Consider the following 12,255-nt stretch of genomic DNA (forward strand, 5'->3'; position numbering starts at 1 on the left):
ATGGTAAGGCATACATGACAAATCAGAGAACGGCAGGCATAAAAATTCAGAGACCTCCATACAATCAGCTCACACACCTGTAAGTCTTCAGATGGTACTTGCGGTCTCTTATCATGTGAGGAGCTCGGGACAGAATTGTATTTCGTAAAATCTTTCCAGCTCTAAGGATCTTTTCTGAGGGAACCTTGGTGATCATGGAGAAAAAGAAAGACCAAGAAACACAGATTTTAAACTTTCTGGAATCTCTGTACTGCTTTCTGCAAAACAAACCATAAATGCTCCTTCCTGAATTAAAAATCCTCTTTCACAGAAGCTTACTTTTCAGAGCAATGTAGTATATATTTGGGATTTTAAATTTCATATACTTCTCACATCTAACAGAAAACATCACTTCAGCTGATTCATATTACACTGTTATAAATAGTTATTTCTAGTTGTCTAATGGCCTGGCTCTACAGCACACCTGTGTTCTATTACCTGTGTAATGGTTTTAGTAGGATGATGTGGGATGTGAGGATCAATAAGAGGTGTCTGAAAAATAAAATGAAATTAAATAAATTTTTTAAGGTTGACCAGAAAAATAAAGACTAAAGTAAAAAAAATTAACAAAAAAGCTGTAATAACAAAGAATAATGTGGAAGTCCAAGTTCTGCCCAGGACATAGGAATATATAAAAAGCTTCTGAACACATCCTCCTAAAGGCAAACTTCGTTGTTGAGGCTCAGCAAATTAAAACAGTGACATGACATGCGAAGATGAATAACAAATCTGTGCTAAACTTTGTAAAGTACTAATGAAATGGGCAATGACCGAACGTCACACCAGATCTGAGCACACACAGGCACAGTTACCTCTTTGCCCCGTACAACACGCATCTGCTCTGCCAGTCGGCCCCCCACCACAGAAATTCTCTCCTCCTTCAGCACCTTTTTCTATTCAGCTCTTTTCTCCCTTACAGCACAGCACAAGAAACAGGAATGGAGATAGAGATCTTCTTCCTCTGTGTTTTCTAAATTATCACCAGGCTGAGCTGGCAACCCTTTTATAGCCGCTCTCTGAAATGCAGAGGCAGGCAGGCCACTCACAGGGACCCAGGCAAGGACTGGGGCTGGCGAAGAAAAAAGGAAAGAACAAAGCAAGTGGCTTGGTTCTACAAAGGGAGGAGTGAAAGGAAAGACCATCGGGGCTCTACAGGGGAGAAGGGGATGAGAGAAATGGGAAAACAGGCACATAACAAACAGGTGAAAGAGGGAGACAGGGAGCACATGGCACAACACAGAGGGAAAAGGAAAGCGGAAGGTTAAAGGACAGTAGAAATGGAGACAAAGGAGAGCAAGAGCGAACTTCAGCAGCCCCATGAGGATGATGGGCAGACCTTTGGCTTGTAGGGCCTGGTAGTTACAGCATGGACCAAATTCACTTTGAGTGTGCAATGTCAGGACACGACACAAGGGCTGGCTTTGGCTGGTGCTCAGGGCTGGCTGACAGCAGATCAGGCTGAGCAGAGCTCTCCCTCAAGGGCAAGACTCTGCACCTTGGCCCATGGCAGCCACAGTGCCCTCGCAGCCCTGCAGCAAAGCCAAGGCAGTCGGCCAGAAGTCACTGAAACACACACCAGGTACTTCTGGGCTGAGGAACTGGTTTCCTTACACTGGGCATCTGTCCATTAGCTGCCATGGGATTTTAATGATGTGACACAGTAGTTATCAAACAGGGCTAAGAGCTGAAAATGCAGCAGGAAACTATGGTGGGAAGGGGAAAATGAGGGAAGCATATGACAGAAATCAGTAATCTTAACATAGAGGCCCGTATATGGAAACCAATACAAAGTTCTTGTTCTATTCATAACTTAAAAGAAATCTCTGAAAAGGCATATCAATACAATTAAAATGGGATTCCTGATTTTTCTCATTTAATAAGTCAACAATTTTTCATAAACTCATTTAAGTTCCAAACATTTCTGTCCAGCCAGAAGAGCAGTAGCATATCCCTCAATATTTCTTGGTTTCTAGAACTGTGTGGAATCTGCTCTAGATAGTCTATATTTGCAGTTAACATAGGCAAAGAATAGCAAAAATCTTTTCAAAGATGCCTCTAATGAAAACAAAACCATAGAATAACAATCTCAAACAGGTACAATATCCTCAATCTAGCTTCCAGATTTTAATTCTAGTTAGGAATATACTGAGAGGAGAGATTAAATATTTAAGACAAAAAATATAGGAGATTTTTAGAACAACAGGCTAGCAAAAACAAATGCACATTTTTGTTCTTTGGAGTTTCAATTAAGTTTTAGCAAAAATGCATAAACTAACAGGTGAAAAATTTACCACGGATGAAGATTTTTTAATAAATCTCCTAACTTAATCAAAAGAGAATATAAGACAGCATTTGGAAGAAATCTGATTCAACCCAAAAAGGTGAAAGCTAAGACACAGCACAAGAATCTCCAGAAAGCAGCAGGAAGGCTTGTTCACCTACATCCTGACCAATACAGAAGGATCAGCTGCAAAGATTGAACATAACTTGGGTGAAGGTGATCATGAAATGATCCAGTGTCAGAACTTTACAGAAGGAAGAAAGAGCATCAAAGCAGACACAATGGACTAGGAAGAAAAGTTTCCATAAAAACAGAATACTGATACCTATATTCCTGGAGTGGGTCATGGGGGAACAAGTGTGAAGTAAAAGGGATTAATGGGAGCTGGCAGTTACCTAAAGAAACCATATTAATCATACATACAATACATACTGGAACTTAACTAGAAGGTGAAGTAAAGACTTAGCTAAAGAAAGAGCTCTTCACTGACACACAAGAAAGAAATACACAGAAAGGAGAAAGTAGGGGGTCTAAAGCAAGTACAAATTGAATAACAAAAGACAGAATTAGAAAAGCAAAGGTATAAAATGAAACAGACCTGCCAAGAAATGTCAAGAGGTACAAAAATATTCCACAAGTACATTAGTAGTAAAACAAAGAAAACAAATAGTGTTGAGCTACTGTTTAAAAGAGGGAAATCTATTAACAGGTGGTTCAGGAAGGCCAGAAACTTTTGATCTATTTTTAATCAACGTTCATTAGAAAGATCAATGGCAGAGAGATGGTTAATATCCTGAGTAGTAGAGTGACAGGAGTAAAATCTCAACCTTGAAAAAAACCCCAAAACCATAAATTAGTTGTTTTCAGATTGGCTTTGTAGAATTACATGCAGGAAACTTGAAGAGCACGAAGAAACTTAAAGAGGATTGCAACCATCTCGGAACCATCAGCAGCCACTCTTGGGGTCTAAGGAAGGCAGCTGAAGACAGAAATATGGAAAAGGAGAAGCTGAAAAAATACAGATGTCAGCCCTAAGTCTTCCTAGAAAAAGTCAATTTGTAAGCACCTGGAAAAGAACAGGGACATGAGTCACATGTGACGTATATTAACCAAGAACAGATCATGCCACACTGATCTAATTTCTTTTCATGATCGAGCAGCAACATTGATAGATTAGACAAGAAACAGCAGATTTTCAACCCTTTAGTAAGGCTTAGCACTTTCTCATCAGATATTCTCTTCTGCAAGAGTCAGAGTAAATTCTTACAAAACAGGTGCAAAGTCAGTTGGAAAAGTGCATTTGGAAATCAATTACCAGTGAAGCAAAGTCAAACTGGCAGTCATACCAGAGGTCTGTTCAAAGCAGCATTCAAGAATATATCACATCTGATAGCATTAAATATTAACATGGGATGAAGCAGAATACACCTTTATTGATTCTGCAGGAAACTTCAGGATGGGAGGCATTGCACATACATTGCCGAAGAGGTTTACAATATGAAACTGTTGAAAAATTGGTCTAAAAATGATGCTTTTATGCAATACAGAGTGATGACTACATTTCTGAAGCAGGTGGAATCAGCTAAATAAAGACAGGATAGGGAACAAGTGTCTTAGTGCAGTACCACTTAAAAGGAAAAGAGGTTTATAATGTTTTAAATATTTAAATATTAAACACAACTGAATAACTAATGCCATACTTGTGTAAAAGCAGCAAATACTATGGTGGAATGTAGTAATATATTAGATACATAATGATGTTCTGCTTTAGTCAGCCTAGGTAAGAAAAGCACTGTGTCTCATTTGCCCATTTTACTCCAAAAGCATCTAAATCAGCTGGACAGAATTTAGAGGAAAGCAACAAGAATAATCAGAAAGCACAACATAAATAATCAAAGCTGTTAAGCTAAGGAAAAGGTAAATCTTAGCAGAGGTGTGATCAAAAAAGTCTTCTGATTTAAAAGGCCTTTGAAAAGGAGAAAGAAGTGGCGTAGTCCATCATGCAGAGATCAGGGAATAATTTAAATTGCTCTAAGAAAGATTCAGGTTTAGGCATCGCTGAAGCTTTCCTCGCAGTGTGGACAGTCAATTGCCAGAGAGGTCTGGTTCCTCCAGACCTCTTTGGGAGGATACACAAGAAATCTGTCAGGAGTGACACTGCTATAGTGTGCATGTGGCTTGGGGATGGACTCAATGCTTTCCTGAGGTAGTTTTTAGCCTCACTACATGGTACTGTGCAATTTTTGACGACAGAGGTGATCAGTGATAGAGCTCCCAGGGCAGTGAGCCCTGACAATCATTGCTCCCGAGGGACAATGACATCCAAAAGACATGCCCAGCAAAGAGCCCCCAAAGCTACAGCCTTTCAGAACTGCTGCAGTGAGCTCTAGCTGCACTAGTGATTAGCTGAACTGCAATAAATGGAAACACAGGGTCTTGGACTGAGTTTGCTACAGAAAGGCAAGACATATTTCAAAGGCAGAGAAATGTAACATCAGTTAGTTAATAGGAGATAACAGGGTTCCAGCAACAACCTCCCATCAGAAAAAAAATGCATTCTGTAAGGGACAGACACAGATTGGCTAAAGACCAAGATTGTTTTGTGAATCTTTACAATCCTGGATCTTTCATTAAGGATTGCTTAGAAAGCACTTTAGAAAAAAAAAAAGAGCTCTCCCTTTAAAACAGCAGAGTGTGAGGAGAGTGTTTAATTGACTTCTTAACACGTCCTGGTACCTTTGAAGAATTAATGAGACTAAAGTACATACATGTGGAACAGAGGTCCTTGATGATCCCATTTTTCAGGACTTCTGAATAAGGGAAAAGTTATCAGGCAAAGAGCTCAGATAAGCAAGCCAATTACAATAGTTTACAAACTATTATTCACCTCCTGGCCACAGGAGTGACCAGTGTAACTGCTCTTAGCCTTCCTTCAGTGTGAGATAAAGCAACACAGCAACACCACACACAGTTTGCTATGACCTGCTGATCTTCCTGTAGGGCAGGAGGTCATATGGGTCTAGAGGGTGGAGAAGGGAAAGCTGCTGGTGTTGGTAGGGGAAAGCAGAAAATTATTATGAGAAACTGGTAAAAAGGCTTTTAGCATTAACATTGAAAAACTCCTTATCTGTACATTTATGGATTCACATTTGAGCCATTCAAACAAACCCTTCACAAAGCCAATCACAAAATTCCCTATTTAAATTGGGGTGAAGCAGAGAAAGCAATAATTTTAGCCTCCATTCCTTTCGAGATTCAAATATTTATGCATGAGAGCAATATCACAGATTTAAATAGGACTATTCATGTGTATAATTTTATGCACACATTTAATCTGTGGAGAAATAGGCCTTAGATTTCAAACTACAGGGCAAGGCCTGTCTTTATTTTAGTGTTTCTTACATCACTGAGCAATATGCAGACAAATAAATAATAAAATGAACAACAATAATAGTGACCTACTATGAGATCTGTATTTGTCAACTTTTTTGATTCTGCTTCATAAAATCCAAGAACATCTCTTACAAAAATAGATATTTCTATTCCCCTTGTTAAATAGCTGTAAAGGGATGTTTCTGAGCCTTTACATATGAATGAACGCTTTAGATCTACAGCAATTTGGATCAGTAAAATCAAGTGATGAAGGGAAATTAATTTACTATTCTCAAATGCAAACATAGGATATGCGTATTGCAAAGAACTAAGGTGAAAAAAGTAAAAGCCAATGAATCAGGTTTTTTTCACATGACCTCAGTGTAGCTCATCTCTGAACAGAAAACAAGTTTCAGTATTGATTGGAGTTAACCACAGCATGTTACCAGGGTGATCAGATAAACCTGTGCACTACTGTTGATCCCTTTATTTTCAGCTGGGGAACTGAAAAGAATTGCAACATCTATTTTCCAGCTGGCTGCCAAGGGGATCCAGAACAAACAAAGGACAAAAGCCACACACACGTTGAAAGGTGTCAGCAGCAACAGCCACCTCACTAAGAGAGGTCTGTTTGTTTTACATCCTCAGTATTTACCACTATTGGTGATTCATGGTCTAATCCAAATCCCACTGAAATCTCTAGGAAGTCCCTAACTGATTCAATGAATTTTGAGCCAAGCCCACAGCATCTGATTCTCCCAAGTGTATCTCAGGGAGCAGGGCATCTTTAGCTCTTACTGGTTCCAAATGACTCCTGATGCCTTCTCTCAACTGACATTTTTGAATTCCTTTGTATATATTTCCCAAAAAACTTCTAGTGCCCCTATCTGCTTCACATGGGAAAAATAAAATATACAAAACAATCCCCATTCCCACAATATTGGCAAAATCAGAGCAAACCAGTAGGATATAGCTGACAACTAGCCAGAGTCCCCACTGCCCTCCCACACCTCCACCTCACCATTCTTTCTCAAGCTTTTGTAATGTCATCTAATTTGTGCTGCTTCAGACCAAAGGTAGAGATAAGAGTTCCAAAGATGGTGTAGAGATGACTCTTTTTCCAATACAGGACATTATTTCCAGCACTAAAGAATAACCATATAATAGGGATAAAGCTGAACATACAGTATCACAGGTTTTGGAGTGCATTTTCAGCTGGAAAGCAGTCTTGGATAGAGTATCTTGAAGTTAACTCCATTGGTCCTATTTCCAGCTGCAGTGAAGAGTGTCTATGCAGACTGCACCAACCTCTGCTAGGATACTACAGGGAAAACAGTACCCTTATTGAATGCAGATTGCTGAACATGAGAGAAACAGCTGACCAAAGATCTCACAATAAAAAGGTCCTTTGGAAGACATTTTTGCCAAAATTTGAAGGAAAATGTAATCAATATCGTAGGAGTTCCCCTGAGAATAGCCCAGTTGGTGAGAGCATGGTGCTAATGACATCAAGGTTGCAGGCCCATCTCCACATGGGCCATTCACTTAGGAGTTGGACTTTATATCCTGGTGGGTCCTTCCAACACAGAATATTCTGTGCTCTGTGACTATACTAACCTATACTGGATCTCTGGAGTAGCCCTGTGTAGAATATGCTGATATACTGACCAATGCTTGGTATCAGAAAACAATCTATGTGATGACCTCTAACCCCCGAGGGTGCATGGTCCATAAGAAACTTTGGCACACACTCCCTGCCGTGGGGACTTTCAATGGCTGGGACATGGAACCAGCACTGAGCTCTGGGTCCCACCCAGACTGCCATATTTAATCACAGAGCCAATCACTGAATATTCTGAGTTGGAAGGGACCCACAAGGATCATCAAGTCCAACTCTTAGATCAATGGCCCATACAGGGAGATTCACCACACCCCATCAGAAAACAGAAAAAGTGGAAATAGAAATGCAATCATCACTCCTATCATGTAAACAATTGTAAACAATTCATTCTCCTCTTCACTCTCCCCACAAACACATGCAACAGCTGGGAGAACCAGCCTGTGCTCCACAGGATAGCACTGTCAGTCAAAAAAAGCAAAGTACCTGCTCACATCTCCTAATTGGAAAAGTCCAAAACTGACAATGACTGACCTCATCCCAGGTCTGTAGGGGACTTTGCAATTAACAAATACTTGGCAATGAACAAAGGACAAACTACCCAAAAAGATCACTTGCTTTAAAAGAACCAGTCTAGACAGTCTCAAATTGTACTACCAAAGGACCTTCAAGCCACCCATGCTCACAGAAGTCAACTATTCTAATTTCTTAACAAACATCTGTAAACATCAAAATGGGGAGAATGGCAAGGTACTAATGAATGAACACACAGGCACAGGATGTTTGCAAAATTAGGTAAGAAAACGATCAAATTTAAAAAATCTTCTGAGTTTCATAAAGCTATAGCACCTGTAATCTAAAATCCATAATCTAACTACACACTATCTAAACCAAGAAAAATAGCCTAGTAGAAATTGTTGGGCCAGTGGTTAAAGACTGCCCAGTTTTATTCTGGCTTTTTTGACTGCAAGACCTTACACAAATCACCTAATCACAGTGTGTTTCATTTTCCTCTTTCTGGAGAGAGGAATATTAATAATTTCTACCCTTGCAAAATGCTTTGAATACTGTCAGCAAATGAGTTACTATCAAAATATTCAGAGTAATGATGACTGGATTAAAATCTATGTTCTTTAAATGTAATACAATGTGAAGACTATGCTGTATTTTAAAATACATTCTAAAATTGCTTATCTTTAGTAATCTACATTTTTTTTAACAGCATAAACAGGAAAATGTGTTCTTTAAATTCTCAAATATTCAGTGTAGCAAATTAATTTTGGGAAGTTAAATTGAATTCACATTATTAACACTTCTACAGTGTTACCTCGACAAACTATAAATGTCCCTCCTTTTAACACAAAATGATTCAGCCATTACCAAAAATGACACTTCACTGTGAATGTCAAAGGGAAAAAGAATATTGAAACAGACTATGACCAGTGCACAAAGCCCCCCAGAACATGGCTAATGATGTCTTATTTTCCCATCATTTTTCTACTTCCCTACTACAATGAAACAGCTGCTATAACTACACTGCCTGCATTGAATAAAATGTCAGAAAATGCTAACTCTGCTGTGAGCATTCCCAATATTCTGAGAGAGGTGTGACTATAGTTATCATAACGAGTTTCCAGCCAGTGTTGTCAGGGTTTCTCTCTGCTCCTGCATTTCTTTAACCTACAAAAGAATAGAATTTTTTTTTGTCTCTCATGCAAACTACTGGTTTCTTAGTGTCCATGGCTTTAAAAGTATGCTTACCTGAAATTGCTTACTTCTTTAGAAACAAGTTATAATGACAAAGACTTTAAAAGAACAATAAATACCAGACAGCAAGGTTACCGGTTTTTAAGGCCTCTCAGGCATGCTCTAGGCACACAGCATCTATTCAAAAGACAAACTGAAGGGATGATGAAGACATTTCTAGGTACCTTTTTAACTTTGGCACGCATACCTTCAAGACTCCCAGAAGGTACTCTGTCTAGAAAACAGGATTGGATGGGCTCTCCTAGGTTTCAATTACACCCAGATGCCAGAAGTGCCTTCTGAGGATGAGGTAGTGAAATTTTAGGTTAAGTGATTTCATGTCAAACATAAGGGCACCAAAACCTGGAGGTTTGAATTATGTGTGAAACTGTGAACCTGTTAAAATTAGTGGCAAAATTCTTGACTTCAGTGTAGTCAAAACACTACCCAAGTGAGGCAAGAGGACTACTGCCTCCTGGGTGACAGCAGTTTATGTATTGTGTGATCCCCATTAGTCATTGTACCTCTGAGTGTCTCAACCTCTCCATGGTAAAATGAGGACAACACTGTCTACTCACAACTTCAGCAAATGATGAAAATAAGCAACTGAAAACACTGCTGAATGCTGCAACTGGAATCCTGGAAGTCTAGTGTCTACAAATTCATGCTGGGAAATTTAAAGTTATTTTGAACACAGAAAGGAAGAGTCATCAAAGAGAGACATTGAAGGGCTACCTCCTGAACTCCCCGGGGAGGTCAGCAACAAGGTAAAGCCTCTGGCAAGTGGGCAAGAGAAGTTAATTTAAACCTGTTTTGTGTTTCTTCTGGTGACTTCATGTTCCTTATTCTCCAAGTTCAGGACAGCGCATTGTGTCAAAGTACATGAAATGAAGAAACATTGAATGAGTGCAGCACATGAGCCTCAGAGTCCAGCTTCCCTATCTACTCCTCTTTCTTCTTCCTGTCATCTTCTTCAGAAATCATTTTTTGCTAAAAATAAAACTGAGAAGGAATAATCTAACAACATCCACTGCAACACCTTCTGGTGTCCTACTTCTCAGGAGATTTTTATTGATCTATATTGATGTTTTCCATCTACATGGAATATTTTTCCTAAAAAGGTAAACGATTGTTTCTGCAGAATATGAAAATCAACAGAGGAAAGAAATCCCAAAATGATTGCTTGATCAGAACACATTTTACAAAAAGCACAAACATTCTTCTTTCAGCCAGGTACTTCTCTACTTCAATGGTTTTAAGTCTTCTGTCATAAACATTAAAAAAACCCATCAAGCACTGGTTTAATTTACATACTTGTGTGTCAGTGGAAAAGATATGTATTCTGCTCTTGACAAATATCCACAAAACAACCTTCTTATCTTTCTTAAAACTTCTATTTCCCTTGATGTCTGCAAAAAGCTTGTCAAAGTGGTGGGTGTTGATGTGCTAAACCATGCTACCTACCCTATCTAATCCCAGTTTCTCAGGCTGTGTAGAAGGGCTTTTTTTTCATTTATGTAAATTCAATTGTGGTCTCACACATTTAACTAGCATGAAAAGAAACCATAACTGCTGTATTAGTTAATCAGTTCATTCAGTGCTCTTTAGAGTGTCAGTAATTGCATTGATTAAAAACATACAAAGGCATTTGGAATCAAATTATTGATCTGAACAAGACAGATCAATATGCTGTTTTTCACATTAATTCCATAGTGCATTGGGAATAATCAGTAAATAAAATACCAATATTGACTTAATGTGCATCTGTGTGAACAGTAGATATTCTCTGATTAAACAGCAGATGAGTAATACTTTTAATTCCTGTCAATTACAACAAAATGTTATTTAATTGGAAAATAGTAAATATTTCATATTTGCTAATTTGTCTTCTCTCTTTCTAATTTTCTACAGTTTGCTGCTGCCTAACTTGCTACTATATAAACCAGGCCTGTTCACATTTTTTCTTAATTTTGAATTTATCTCATCTTCCCTGATTAACTAGTGAGGAACAGACATTTCTAAACATATTCTGAGATGCTTCTGTTGCTAAATGAATCTTTATTGCAACTTGAGAAAAAAACTGGCTCCACAAATGCACACAGGACACTGCAGTAATTAACCCAAGATGGGTAAGGAGAGGTGAAATTACTCTGCCTGACATTTTCCCCAGCTAACCATATCTCTTTACATCCCAATTCACCACAGCATGTTTCTGAAAGAGATGACCTCTTTTTACCTCTCTCAGTATGTAGCCCAAGCTGTGTAAATTCTGTGATGTCTGGCTTTTAGAGATATCACAGAACCAGCCCCATCCTTGTGAAAAGGAAGAGTGCCTATTGTATGTATTTTGTAATTTATCCCCTTTTCCCCATTTCTCTTCAATGTTGGCATTGATTTTCATATTATTGCTTAAAGTATTGTTTTGTCTAGCTGAAATTCTGTTCCTGCCATCTGTCAACAACTCATCCCCTTTCTAAACACAATTTCAAAATCTTATTTGGTTTAATTGACTCTTAAGTGACTCTTAGTGGGTTGTGTAAAGGATAACAACTGTTGCACCACATTAAGCAAACCATGAAAATGAAGATTCGGTGTAAAAATGCTGTTCTAGAGAAAGTTACTATAAAGAGTGAGGATGGACAGAGCAGTACTGGAGGTTTATGAAGACATAATCATAATTCTCCTGCTAAGGTACTGGCTTTTTCTCCATCCAGTTCATATTTAAGGTTATTAAACAAATAGATTATAAATAATTTTGTTTACTGAGATGAAAACAAGTGTGTCTGAGAAATCCTAATTAAAAGCAGTGTATCAATCTGTATTGGAAATAAGCAGAGGTCTTTTTAAATTTTATTTTGGAGCCTAAATTAAATATTCTTTTGATTTCTTTACTATTCAACTCAGCTACATGTATTTGTATTTCCTCACTAACTGCTATCTTTAATTTTAAGACAGCTGCATCACTGATGATAAAGTACACAAAGATCAAACATGTTCACAGTCTTGTGCCAAGCCTTCTTTCAGGAAAAAATTCACAAAGAGAATAAATAATGAAAGTCATAAATCATAAATACCTCAACAGCACTTTATCCTTAACCTCACAGGTGCTAAGAGTCCCAATTACATTTTCACCTCTGCTGTAGAGATCTGACATTTTTGCCTCTGCAATTCTGACTTGGAATGGCTCTCAATGAGCCCC

General features: G+C 38.4%; 1 protein-coding gene across 3 annotated transcripts in view; it reads right to left on the reverse strand.

The window, feature by feature from the left end:
• Window positions 1-12,255, reverse strand: part of RAPGEF4 (Rap guanine nucleotide exchange factor 4) — a 141,376-nt gene that overhangs the window by 53,732 nt on the left and 75,389 nt on the right. For 2 of the 3 annotated variants that reach the window (XM_036386417.2, XM_036386419.2), the window contains 2 exons: window positions 478-531; window positions 78-184 (listed from right to left, as the gene is read on the reverse strand). In XM_036386417.2, coding sequence (XP_036242310.1) covers window positions 78-184; window positions 478-531 — 161 coding nt within the window. The remainder of the gene's footprint in view (window positions 1-77; window positions 185-477; window positions 532-12,255) is intronic. The other variant, XM_036386418.2, reaches the window with a different exon arrangement.

Source organism: Molothrus ater, chromosome 7, assembly GCF_012460135.2.
Source record: "Molothrus ater isolate BHLD 08-10-18 breed brown headed cowbird chromosome 7, BPBGC_Mater_1.1, whole genome shotgun sequence".
Classification (NCBI taxonomy): Eukaryota; Metazoa; Chordata; class Aves; order Passeriformes; family Icteridae; genus Molothrus; species Molothrus ater.